The sequence below is a fragment of the Sphaerodactylus townsendi genome, linkage group LG07 (assembly GCF_021028975.2).
Source record: "Sphaerodactylus townsendi isolate TG3544 linkage group LG07, MPM_Stown_v2.3, whole genome shotgun sequence".
Classification (NCBI taxonomy): Eukaryota; Metazoa; Chordata; class Lepidosauria; order Squamata; family Sphaerodactylidae; genus Sphaerodactylus; species Sphaerodactylus townsendi.
Genome location: NC_059431.1, coordinates 28,148,628 through 28,162,689, shown reverse-complemented (window position 1 = coordinate 28,162,689; position 14,062 = coordinate 28,148,628). Strand labels below are relative to the sequence as shown.

Sequence of the window (14,062 nt, the reverse complement as noted above, 5' to 3'; positions counted from 1 at the left end):
TAGATGATTTTTTTTAATTATATAGAGTGGAGGGAACAGTTCTGATAGACAGTGCAGGACTAAAAAGCATTAACCCTTCCTCTCCTCTCACTATTTGAACCAATCTCGTGCATCTGCAATTCACCTTTTAAAGATGCTGGTAAATATGAGACCACTGTGGGGGTCTAATTTACTTTCTGTTTCCCTTATTAACATGTCGAGTGTCCCGCACTAGGGCTAAGATGCTGAGAACACTTTCCTGGGAGAAAGCTCTATTGAATAAAATGGGGTTTACTTCTGGGAAGACCTGCATAGGATTGTTCTCTAAAAGACTGAATATTGTGTCTTGTATTTTTTTAAAAAATGTGATCCTGCTTGCACATGTAATACTTCTCTAATTATACCAGCCACCTTCCTCTGCCTCTGATGCTTCCTAGATCTTAAGTGCACCCACAGTCATCGTCCTTTTGATACGCAAAGCAATGTGGTTTAGACTGCTTTAGCTGGCTCAGTCATGCAGATATCATGAATAATCTCACCTGTTTAGTGCTGAGAGACGGGATTTGAATGAGACTGCCACAAATTCCCTTCCTCTCCTTTTCAACTGAGCTTCGTTTCCTTGTAGTCAAAAACCATCTTGTTATAACAACTATAGAAAGGAAAAAGAGCTGTTTTCCTTCTTTCACAGCTAAAAGTTACAACATTTAAGAATATCTTTTAGCTTGCTTGGTTCTCTAATGACTTTCCATAGAATTTGCCCTACAAACCGTTCATAATTTTTCTAGCTTTCTCCTGAATCCTCTCCAACTTGCCTTACATCGCTTTTTGTTATTTTGAAGTTCTAGCTAGATAGTGACCTGTTTTGGAAGGCTGCCACGGGTATTTTGGAACTGGTGTTGTGCTGTGATTTGACTAGGCCTCAGGAATCTCCACTCTCTGGATTCAAATCTCAACTTGCTATGAAGCTCACTGGGAAGCTCACTTGGAAAAGACATTGGTATTAGGATAAAGTGGAGCAAGGAAAACCCTAGGACTCCCAGCTCCAAATTGAGAAATATCTGGGGGTTTCGTGGGTGAAGTCTAGGGAGGGCAGGGTTTGGGCAGGGGAGAGGAGGGACAGTGAGGTGCAAAGTCAGAGTACATCTTCCAAAGTGGCCATTTTCTCCCGGTGAACTGATCTCTGTCACCTGGAGATCAGTTTTAATCTCAGATCTATAGCTTCCACTTGGCAAGGCAAGTTGGAAGTCATAGCTAGGTTATGGCGCCCCCTAGGGTTTTCAAGGCAAGAGATGTTCAGAGGTGGTTTGTGTTGGAAGATCCACACCTGGTGCGTGTGTATCCCTTGAAAAGTAGCAGAGTGGCACAGAGGCTAAACACAGGGAAGCTTACCTGGGTACAAACACGTGGTTGAGCTTGCTAGAGAGAACTTCAGACACAAAAGAAAGTCAGAGTCATTTGTAGTTTCTTATCTAATAAAAAGTGTATTTATTAGTGAACTCCATTCTGGATAGAAAGGTGGAGAGATAGGTTCACTATCTAGTCTAATCTAGCTGGATGGAGGCGGATGCGTAGGAGACACATCCTCTCCCTAGGCATGGTGAAGGGTAAGAGGTAAAATGGAGAGGGTCTCCGAGAAGAAAGCGGAAGCAAGGGAGGAAGTCCCTAAGAGTATCAGTCTACATCAAAGGGATAGACTCAGCATGATAGAGTAAAGGTGACAAATTCCTAAGTCCCTATCTAGCCACTAGCTCGCAAGTAAAAACCCCCTCTGCAGGATGAGGCAGGAAACAGCGTAAAGTCCCTTTCTTCCAACAGTTTGCCATTGCCTGCTTCCATGACATGACCCTGGCACTCCTTGGAGGTCTTCCATCCAAATACTTGCCTGAGTCAAGGCTGAGAGCGTGTGACCGGCCCAAGGTCACCAGCAAGCTTCCACGGTGCCAATGGGGATTTGAACCTGAATTTCTCTGGTCCTTACCACTACACCATGCTGGCAGTCATAGAAAACCCATATATGCTATAGTGAGTTCCTTGGAAGAAAGATATAATAGGGGAAAAAAGTCAACCATAAGTTGAGGCAAGGTAGTTTAATGTATGTATATAACACCTCTCAATCCCTCCACACATATTGTCATAGCTTTGCTTCTACTGAACAATGTTGAGTGAAATGATTATAGGCCTGTCTCTATGCTATAGGTCCTTTTACCATTCTCCAGGTGTTTCCACAGTTCTGCTCATCTTACTAGATTTTGTGGCAGATAGATTAGCAACCCAGGGCTAGAAAATGAATGGGTTTGCCTCTGTTCTTATATCATCTTTCAGAATTGTAGATTTTAACTATCCCCCCCCCCCCCCGAGAAACATAATGGAGGATTAATCAGTCTTTGATGTTTCAGTGAACCTTTGTAACGATACATCAGTCTTCAGTTGTTGATGTATTGGCCTCTTGTGGAGTGATTAATCTATGTGGCTTGTGTTTTGGATTATTAAAACATTGAATACTTCCATGTCAGAGTTGTTATTTCGTGGTCTTCTTGCTTTAAGTTTGAAAATTGTCAGTTCTTTCTTTCTGACTGTCATTTACAATCCCTAAACACAAATGCTGTAGTTATTCTATTATACAGAGCAGTAACCACAAGGGGGCCATATTTTCATTTGTGTGGAAGCCTTTCCATTCATTAAAATTGTTCAGGTTCTTACAGCAATTGTTCAGGTTCTTACAATTAATTTAATTGCCCAGCGGAGAGGAATTACAAAAATTGCACATGGCTAAGATGGTAATCCGAGTGTATTTGTGTGCAAACAAATTGCATTCAGAGCAGGGGACTTGCTTGGAAGGAATGACCTGACTGTTTAAAGTGTTAATTGGAGTGAGCATATACTGTGGCATACTGTTCCAAACATTTTAGAGCCTTATAAACAGAGTCCAAAACCATGGGATAACGTGATGTTTTAATGTCCACTTATTGTATTTGATCAATATGAGCAGCAAAGAAGAATAGACATAAAAGACAGCAGGTGTTGTCTATCCCAAGGACGTAGGTAAGGGGGGGTTTCTCGGGTTCAAACCCCCCCATTACATGTCCGAAGCTCTGCCCCCATTTGTGTTTTTTTGTAATTTTTTTTGTTTTTGGCTTGTAGGGGGTGCAGTTTTTAGGCTAGCAGCACCAACATTTCAGGGATTTGTTGGGAGACTCTCCTGATGATATCACCCAGGTTTGGTGAGGTTTGGTTCGGGGGGTCCAAAGTTATGGACTCCCAAAGGGTTGCCCCCATCCCCCATTGTTTCCAGTGGGAGCTAGAAGATGAGGACTATACCTTTGAGGTTTCCAGTTTCCTCACAACACCCCTGGTTAGGTTAAGAGCAGGCGACTGCTCAGTACGCTTCATGGCAGAGTGCACATTTGAACATCGGTTCCCAGATTCTAGCCCAACACTATAACCACTTCGCTTTGTTAGTGTAGAATGCATTGTCAGGTTGCATTTAGGATTGGGCTCTGCCTTATGCAATAACTTGTTTGCAACTGGTTCACTGTAGACATCTTCCCTTTTTCTTTGTCCCTTTTGTGGTAAACAGACACAGCTGCTGCCAAATTATTGTTGAAGGCTAAAATAAAGTACTAGGCAACTCTGTAGATTCTCAAATGGCTTTTTATTGGCAGTGGTTAGAGAAAAACACACTTCCGCCGTTCCCATTACTGGCTGGCTTATGAGACAGAGGAAGGGCTGTGTTTTTTGTTCAGTGGTGAGGTATGTATAAATCTATCGTATTAGTCTACCAAGAGCCACATTATCTTCTCTGACAAGCAGCCTCTCTTCAGAGTCTCAGGTAAAATTTCACATCACCTTAGCCATTTTTATCTAGAGATGCTGAGGAAAGAACATGGGAATTTCTGCATGCAAAGCAGATGCTCTACTACTGAGCCATGACCCTGCCATTTATTTTCCCTTAGTTTTAATGGGAAACACAGGCAAATGTTTACTGTTTAGGAAGGACCATTCCACCCACCTCCTTTTTTTTAAATGCAAAGTTTTTATTATTTTTATATAGATGCAAAACTAACAGATGGTGAACCAGCCACCCTGCCAAGTCTATAAATAAAGAAGAATAAGAGAAATAAGAAAAGATAGATTGTCGAAGGCTTTCACGGCCAGAATCACTGGGGTGCTGTGTGGTTTCTGGGCTGTATGGCCGTGTTCTAGCAGCATTCTCTCCTGACGTTTCGCCTGCATATGTGGCTGGCGTCTTCAGAGGATCTGATAGTAGGAATGGAAAGCAAGTGGAATACTGTGAGGTCAAAAGGTGAGGTCCTCTGAATAGAGTAGCCAGGTATGTGAGTCACAAAAAAGTCTGAAGCCTGGGAGTAACAATGACCTTGCTATCTTCATTGTTACTCCCAGGCTACAGACTTCTTTGTGACTCACATACCCGGCTACTCTATTCAGAGGACCTCACCTTTTGACCTCACAGTATATATACTCCACTTGCTTTCCATTCCTACTATCAGATCCTCTGAAGATGCCAGCCATAGATGCGGGTGAAACGTCAGGAGAGAATGCTGCTATAACACGGCCATACAGCCCGGAAACCACACAGCGCCCCAAAAGATAGATTGTCATGCTCATTCCTCCATATATTTAACCCCAATACAAACTATAACCACAGAAAAAGAAAAACAGAACAAAGACAGATTTAAAAATGAGTTAACTACGTGACTCCCACCTCAACTTCATTATTACCATACATTCTATATCCAGTAATCAAAATCTCTTATACCAGTTTTCCATTCACTGAAATAAGAAAAAAACTTTCATTTTATGACCTGATTACCAGTACTTACATACACAATCTATTTTAAACCATTTTCTCTTTATCCAAAGTTCTGCTGGTATTAATCCACATATGTATATTTACTGTTTTGTTCACCCTGGTCTGTTAGATAACCTCTGCTTTTTTAATGTATATTTTGTAAATAATTTCAGTATTCCCCTCCTCCTCCCATTATTTATTCTATATCTTTAGTGTTTCCAGCTTAATAGACTGTAGTTTAAAGAACTTTAGAAGTCTTTTTTGTTCTTGCTAATAAATTTCATTGCTTCTAGTATATCAATGAACTTCTGATGACTGGTTGTTGTGAGTTTTCCGGGTTGTGTGGCCTTGGTCTGGTAGATCTTGTTCCTAATGTTTTGCCTGCATCTGCGGCTGGCATCTTCAGAGGTGTATCACAGAGAGAAGTTGGTTATACACTGTGTCCAGTAACCAGGGTCATTTTGTGTAATATTTTCCTTTCCCTCTTTCTCCTCTTTAAGGTCTGGGTGGGATCAGTCACAGAAATAACTGTGAACGATCTCTGTGCCGAAGATCAAGATTCCTCTCCTGAAGAACTAATATACTCTGTGTCACCTCCAAATAATGGTCGTTTAGCTCTCAAGTCTTCTCCAAACAAAAATATCCTCAATTTTACCCAAGCTCACATTGAAGAAGGACAGTTAGTGTTTGTCCATAGCGGTAAGTAAGTGAAATGCTCATGTGAGGATGATATGAAGGATTCTGGTGTAATAACTGAGAACATAAAGGTTTTGCTAGATCCCGTTTCCAACCAGGAGAGGCCAAAGAGACCCACCAGCAATTTGCAACAGAGAGGTTTACTTCCTCAGAACAAGATTGTTTCTTTTAGTCATCTTGGACCTATTTCACAAGTAATATGCCTTATCCCTTTTTAAAACCACTTGAGGGCCAAACTACACAAGACATGCTTAATGAGCGCAGACCAGACTTGCTTTCCCCATAGCCACTCAGTAGCTGTGAGTAAAATCCATTTAAACTCTATGTGAGTTCCTACTTTCCCTCTGAACTGTTTTCCCGTGCTGAAATGATACCACCCCCCTCAGCCATTGCGAGGCCAGGAGACAATGGTGGATTCTGCACGGCAAACGTATAACGCGTTGCAGTTTGTTATAAAGGCACCCATTTTCCTTTTTCCCATTTACATGCATGCTGTTCAAGCAGTGATTGGAGCCCATGGAAACAATACAGATTGCTTTCACGTCTTCGCACATAGGCACTTCTCTCTCTTTTTAAAAGTTTCCTGCAACACATGCGTAGCTGTACAGAAATGAACCCCCGCAGCCATGCCAATCATCCCACAATCCAACCAGCTGCACCTGCATAGCTGCTCCACGTTGTACTTGCTTCTGAGTAGACTTGTTTTCACAGTGTTTGAGACTGTCCCTATAATGTAGGTAAAAATGGTGTGAGTCCATCATCAAAAAGAACCATTCTGTGCATGATTCTATTCACTGCACCCCGTCTGTATTTATTCCACATGGACTACATAACATTATTTTTATTTTTTAAAAACCCACAACTTAACTTGCACTGTCAAACCTTTCAGTTGAAAAATTGCTTTGTGAGAACTCATTGCTGTGACCCTTTTAGGAGCCATGTCTGGAGGCTTCAATTTCCAGGTGACGGATGGCGTGAACTTTGCACCACGACAAATTTTCAGTATCACAGCTCAAGCTCTCGTAATCCACCTAGAAAATAACAATGGCCTGGAAGTCTTTCCAGGTAAGGACTTCTTATTTGCATTTCACTTTTATCCTGGACAGTACAGAAATTGAATTGTGGACTAGGGTGTCTACCAGTATTAGGTAGAGAACAGGTGCAAGCACTTATAACATCTAAGATTTGCATTCACCAAAATATGTTGCCTGTTTAATGTTTCCATGTTGAATAATCTGCCACTTTATTTACCTCAGTAGAACTTATCCATTTGCTTGTTACTAATAAATACACAAAGCAGCTCACAATATTTTAACTTACTCTCAATGGAACTGGCTCCCAAGCAAATGTTGAAATTAAGGTTAGGTTCAAAATGTATCATGATCTGACTGCTGCCTGTTCAAGACACAGGTGAATGTGACATTGGTGCTCTACAAATGGGCTGGTCAGTGTAGATCAGGGATTTGTTTCTCCAGGATAGCCTAGGGAACTATCAGTTCCCCTGTCAGCATGGCCAATTGGCCATGCTGGCAGGGGCTGATGGGAATTGTAGTTTCTGAACATCTGGAGAGCCGCAGGTTCCCTACCCCTGGTGTAGATTAATGGATGCAACTGATTTCCACAATTCCCTAGGGGATTTTCAGATCCCACCAAAAAACTGTGCTGGAGCCTGAGTGGGAGCACAGAATGAGAACCTCCTATGAACCACTGACCTGGCTACCCCTTGCCCAGTCCCACCCTCTAGGTGGAATCCAGTGCCTTAGTTTATTACTGAGCTAAGTCATTTGAAGAGGGCTGGGAGTCACCTAGAATGATGCTGGTGGAAATCTCAACCAGATAGCACAGAATGATCTGTAGGACTTATCAGAAGACCTATAAGCACAGTGAAGGATGCAAAGATTTCTTCCTCCAGGTGCCGCAGTAAGAAGGGCACACACTCTGTGTGTGCCATCAAGCTAACTTATGGCAACCCCTTAGGGGTTTCAAGGCAAGAGATGTTCAGAGGTAGTTTTCTATTGCTTCTCTCTGGCCCCTTCCGCACATGCAGAATAATGCACAATCAATCCACTTTCACAATTGTTTGAAAGTGGATTTTGCTATTCCGCACAGTAAAATCCAACTTCAAAGTGCACTGAAAGTGGATTGAAAGTGCATTATTCTGCATGTGCGGAAGGGGCCCTTGTGTGGACTAAGAGAGTTTAGAGAGAACTGTGACTGGCCCACAGTCACTTTGCAGGCTGCATATGGCGAAGTGGAAGAATTGAGCCCAGTTTTGGAATTAGAGTCCACCGCTCATAACCACTACACAATGCTGGCTGTCAAACAAATCCTCCTTTACTGCTGTCACTCCATCAGCTAATTCACCCACAGCTCAACTGTTCTAAGTACCTTGGCACATCTGCTAACTGAAGTTCGAACCTCTGAATTTACAGGAACTGAGTACTTGTGACATCTTGGCTGTTCTTTGCTGACAAAATCTGACAGATAGGTTCTGATCTGGATGACACATGAAAAAAACAGCCAATAAACCATCTGGTCCATTTATGAATGTTACCGAGACCTTATGATCTGTGAAGAGCACCATTGTACTATGAAATGATGTAGACAATTATTGCGTGGTCTTCAGTGTTCCCTTCCTTGGCAAGATGATTGAAAGATGGTAGTTCAGCAACTGCAGACCTTTATGAATAACTCATCTGCCCTAAACTCCTTTCATTCTGGCTTCAGACCAGCCTATGGAATGAAGAAAGCCTTGATGGATTTAGTAAATGATTCATGTTTGAATGCAGACAAAAGCTGTGACTCTCTGTTGCTCTTACTGGATCTATCAACATCCTTTGATAAAATGGATCATGCCTTCTTACTGCGGCACCTGGAGGAAGAAAGTTGGAATTAAGAGATGTGCCTTGTTGTGAGAAAATGCATTTTTCTTTGGAGGTTTGAACTGAGAAAAACCTTCACCTTGAGTTTTATGAAGTTTTTTTTCACCCTTGGTAGAAAACAAGCAGGATGGGGGAGTCAGTCAAAGTGCTTTCCACCCTCACTTTATCCACCCTTTAGAAATACTCAAGGGGCAATGGGATGGTCAAGTGCCCACTCCCCACAAGCTAGACAGGTGATGTGTAGCAGATTTGAAGGACTTAAGGTGCTCGAAAGCTACCTTGACCTGACCTGACCTGATCAGTGGGAGGAGAAAGAGGATAACAAGTCCCAGGAACAAGGATGAGGGTCTCTTGTACTGATTCCATCAAAGCAGACACAGCTCTTAGCTGAAGTCTGTAGGAGGCAGCCATTTCTGTGTGCTGGTCTGAACTCAGCTGAGGCTTCAAGGTAATGTGCACCCTTTAGAATAACTGCAACCTCTAGAACTGGATTGACATCTTCTAGGGCACGTCCAAGCAGTAGGGACAGATGAACTGCATTTTACTCTTGTCATTCAGACCTCTTGGCTTCCTCTGGTGCTGGTGCTGAGCTGAGAATATGCATGTGGACATGTTCTTTTTAATAAATACTTTATTTCTCTATACCACCTTGGACTTCCAACATTCGGGGCATGCCATTTTTAAAAGAAATTCGAGGAAGAATGAGAGAGGCAGTCAGTTGACAATTGGGTGCTCTTTCAGTGACACACAAGGCAGTAAGTTGTCCCCATGGTAACCAGATGCTGCATAGCAAGAGACACAGAGGCAAGACCTCAGAACCAGGAAAGAAAGTTGTAAGCCTTTGCCCTCTCAATGGGAAACTCCTGCAAAAGCCAGGTGGTGGCTGCAGTTGAGCAGAGAGAGGAGAGAGAGAGAAAAAAGCCCTTCCAGGTGTTGGGAAAGCCCTGGAGGGCATAAAATAGAGCTTGCAGGTCAGAACAGGATTGTCTTACCACCCTGGGTAGGACTCACAGGTTTATCTTTGGAGATTAGCTGACACTCCTGTGGGACTTGCCTTGTGGGAGTCTATAAGGCTCCTTCTTATCCCTCATGCTATTCAATCTCCACAGATCTTAGGAGAAATTGTTTGCAATTTTGGAGTAGAGACTATCATCAATATGATGATACCCAGCTCTACATCTCTTTATCTAAATTCAGGTTGCACAGGTAGCCTCTCAGATGTTCAACTGGCTACTTATTTGAGGAGCCCCCCAGCATGGCCATGCTGGCAGGGGCTGATGGGAATTGTAGTTCATGAACATCTGGAGAGCCACAGGTTGCAGACCGCTAATCTAAACTGCCTGGGAATTATTAGTCAGGCTTTCTATTCTCATAAGAGTGCCTGAATTGATGTATACTTAAGTGCATAAAGCATCAAGATTCCATACTACATAAAAACACATCCAAGTGCATTTGCTCCCAGCACATGTAATATGGCTCAACGCATTGTTGTGAAAGAAAATGTGAACTTCTTTGTTGCCCAAAGTGGGCTTTTATTTCCAAACAAATGTATTTGGAATCGAGGGGTTTGGGGCTTTTTAAAAAAACACACGAAATATTGAATTTTGCAGTGGTTAAAAGAAAGCAAGTTCAAGACTTTGATTTTCTTCCGAATAAACATAATCCAGTTACAATGCACGTGCAAGAATTTTCAGTAAAAACCACTGTCCCCACCGTGAATAAGATAGCTTCAGGCAGGAGCTTTTGTTAGGAATTTTTATAGTTAGCCAGACAATTACGGGCAAATGATGCTGGATGCATTTTTGAAGGCAGAGTCATTCCTTTTTTTCCTGCCAGTTCTTCCACACTAAAAGAATACTATTTCAACACCTTAAATTATGCTCTGCCAAGCCTGCAATAGCTGCTGAGCTTTTTCTCTCCTTCTGAGTTAGAAAATTGCTTATATAAATTTAAAAAGGCTTAGGCTATTCACCTTAAATTGCCCTGGATTTCTTGGGACTTTTTTTGCTGCTTTCATCCCCCCCCCCCCTTTTTATGCTTGTTTTAATTTTTTGGGTTTTTTTTTTTGCAAAGGGGAATCTTGTTCTTAAACACTAAAATGTGTTGAGGAGTTCCCACCCTATGTAAACTAATTCTGCTGAGCTACGTGCAACTAGGTCACATTGCAAGTCTGATAAACAGCTTGTTTTCTCACACACACACAGAGCGTGTGATTCTCTCCATTTCCATTTTATCCTTATAACAACCAGAAAGTCTGATTCAGTTGCTTAGAACCACATGAGGCTCTTTGGCATGCAACCTGTGGCTCTTCTGAGCACCTCTTTCCAACGTGGTACCAGCCCCATGTTTTAGGAAAGGAAACTTCAGGTTGGCAGGAGAAAGACTAGACCAGAAAATACTCATTCAGTAGCTTAGAACCACCTGTGGCTCTTTGACATTCAACCTGTGGCTCTTCTGAGCACCTTTTCCCAATGTGGTACCTGCTTCATGTTTTAAGAAAGGAAACTTCAGGTTGGCAGATACTTCTTACCTTGAGACAGCCAGGTGTGGGTTTCTTGGCAGGGATGGAAGTCAATGTAGTTCTTTTGGTTGATGGCAGCTGTGAATGTGGCTGTCCATGAGGCATTGAGAGAGCACTCCCAATCTAGACCAAATTTACCCAGGAATCTTTGTGGCAGAGTTGGGGCCAGAGTATGGATCTCCCCAACCCAACAGATTCTTCTTGCAGTATTCTGCCCTGAATTAGTACTGGCTTTTAGTGTGCCTTACCTCCATTTGCAGATATGGAACATCCATTTTCAAATGGTGTTTCCAAGCATTATGGTGTTGGGGACACATATTTACAGCATTTGATTTCTGGTAGACTAATCAGTAGATGTTCTCAAGTTGATGTTCTGCAATGATAATATTAAGATGAAGTTTCTGTGGGCCTGAATCACTTTGGAGGAGCCATGAAACCCAGCAAGTCACGTGATTTGTTTTCACATGATGCTGGCGTTGGGTCTAGGTTACACAAAAGAGGAAATCTTTGCTCTCAGTAGTTCTGCTGTCTCTGTCTGGCAGGGTTTTAATAGCCATGTGGCTTTCAGAAATCAAACAGGCAGAACTTCCTTTACCTTTTCATGTCTCTGTTAAAGGCCTAAGAGGGAAAAAAAGATGACTGCTGATTCAGAACTGCAGCTTTTGAGATTTGGGGGGTTGTGATTAAGGCTGCTAACTAGTCAGTATTTTTATTGCTTGGAACAGCAAATCTGTTTTCCTTTTCTGCCAAGTAGTACAATTGGGTTTTTTAAGCCAACCGACTACAGATTCTGCCCATGACTCACCATATTCTGTCCTGCCTCTGATCTTTGTGGCCCTGCCTGGGGGGGAAGAGGCAGTTTTGAAATCAAAACGGAGCAATGGTAGATATGATGAGATCACTGTGTAGGTTTCTGTGAATTTTGTACAGTGTCCTAATTAAACAATCTAAATTACCAGCACACACAAAGGAACACTTTTGGAATTTTAAACATTGTGTCGATAAGTTAGTTTAAAAATCAATGGGGTGGATTTCTACCTATTCAGAAGGGAGGATTTTCACCTATTCCTCCCCTTCCACAGCAGATAATCAATTCCCCCTCAACAGATTCCCCATCTCCCAGGACCACAGGGGGGACGTTTCAGGCTGCAGTGGAAGGGGAAGCCATGCTCCCACTGATGGAAATTTTTCCAACTGAGAAAATGCATGTGGGATCCTAGTCAATGGTGGAAAGCGTTACATTTCTTTCCATAATTCCCCAGCTATTGTCCTTCCGAAAACTCTGAGACATAGTTCAGGTTAAAAGAAAGTGTTTAGATGTTCTAAATACTTACTCCACATTAATTTGTACTAGTGCTGGAAGATGCCATCAAGTCGTAACAGACTTATGGCAACCCTGTAGGGCAGTGGCGGAGCTACAAGGGGACGGGGTGTGTGCCGTGCACCAGGCGCATGCCTGAGGACACAGAAAATCGCCCCCAGGCCCCTCCCCCTTCCCCCCACGGTGCCTCCCCACCCCCCTTCCCACACGTACCTTAGTTCCTTTCCTTTTTCTTGAACTTTTTCAGGCTGCAAAAGGCCTGTTCACAGTAAAAACGGCCTGAGGAACTACAGTTCCCAGAAGACCTTGGGGCTCACAAGGTCTCCTGGGAAATATAGTTCCCATCAGGCCGTTTTTACTGTGAACAGGCCTTTTGCAGCCTGAAAAAGTTCTAGAAAAAGAGAACGAACTAAGGTAAGTGTGGGAAGGGGGGGGGGGCCTGGAAAATATAGAATGTGCACCAGGTGCAGTTTGGCCCAGCTACACCTCTGCTGTAGGGTTTTCAAGGTAAGAGATCAGCCGAGGTGATTTGCCATTGCTTGCCTTTGCGAAACAACCCTGCACCTCCTTGGCAGCCTCCTATCCAAGTACTAACCAGGGCTAACTCTGCTTAACTTCTGATATCTGATGAAATTTATGTGATACAGATAAATAGCCCATCATTTAAGAGTACTGTCTGAAGAATCATTGAAGCTGCTTGGCGGCGACACAGGATGACTGAGCCCCCCCAACCCGTGAAGAATAAAGCACTTTCAATCCACTTTCACAATTGTTTGCAAGTGGGATTTTGCTATTTTGCACAGTAAAGTCCAGCTGCAAAGTGCATTGAAAGTGGATTGAAAGAGCATTATTTTGCACGTGTGGAGGGGGCCTTGGGTTTTCTTTTTTCATACTTATAAAAGTTAAGACATTGTTCTCTTTTGCTTTTGTTTGTTCTTGCTGACTTTTCTGTAAGTTTGGATGAGTTCCTGGTTGAGCTCTTTGGCCCATTACATTACAACCATCTGTTGAGTGCATGACATAGCAGCAAAGCATTTTTAATTCTTAACCACACACATATTATTGGTGAAACACATTGTTGTGGATTAAGTTTATATTTTGCTGGAAACAGTACATTAGTCAGCTCTGTGACTTTGATTTTGGCCATCCCATTTTTAGACTATGATTAATTTTACAGTACACTCCTAGACCAAGTTACTTTGCTTAGGATTGTCCTGTCAATACTCAACTTAGTTGCAAAATAAAAGTTGAGGCAATCATAGCTTTGTTTCCAACATGGTGTGTCTCTTCTAATAATGAATGTTTGAACAGTAACAGTATTCAACAGCAGCTACCACACAATTGCAAGAGTGTTGTAATAGGTTTGAATCCCCATTCTGACATCGAAATATGCTGGGTGACTCCGGACGAGTCACTCTGTCTTATCTTAACATGCTCACGCTATTGTGAGAATAAAATGGAAGAGGAGAGCATAATTTAAGCTCTTCTGTGTCCTTGTTCAGTGTAAGGAGGAGTATAAATGAAGCAAATAAGGGTAGGTGAAGAAATGTGGGTCGATGAAAGGTAGGTGGGTGGGAAGGAGAGAAGGGAAAAGGAAGGTAAAGAGGATGTGGTGATTTCCAGGAGGAGGGGAAAGGGAAATGGTGTTGGGAAGGGGATGTAGCAGAAAATAATGTGCCTTCCCCAAGTCCTTGCAAGGTTCTCACTTACTCAAATATATTATCCTACCACATGTAGTCTACAGTGGTTCTATTCAGGAACGGCCTACTAAAAGCTATTTCTGCATTTTGGACTGGCTATGAGATATTATCTTAAACAACTAGTCAAATGGTGCTATGTACCCTCATTGTGAA

The 14,062-nt window shown here is 42.5% G+C and overlaps 1 protein-coding gene across 1 annotated transcript in view; it reads left to right on the top strand.

The window, feature by feature from the left end:
* LOC125437304 (chondroitin sulfate proteoglycan 4-like) overlaps positions 1-14,062 on the top strand; it is a 41,682-nt gene that overhangs the window by 22,046 nt on the left and 5,574 nt on the right. Inside the window, exons 6-7 of the mRNA XM_048504800.1 lie at positions 5,290-5,488; positions 6,419-6,550. Of these exons, the coding sequence (XP_048360757.1) occupies positions 5,290-5,488; positions 6,419-6,550 (331 nt within the window). The remainder of the gene's footprint in view (positions 1-5,289; positions 5,489-6,418; positions 6,551-14,062) is intronic.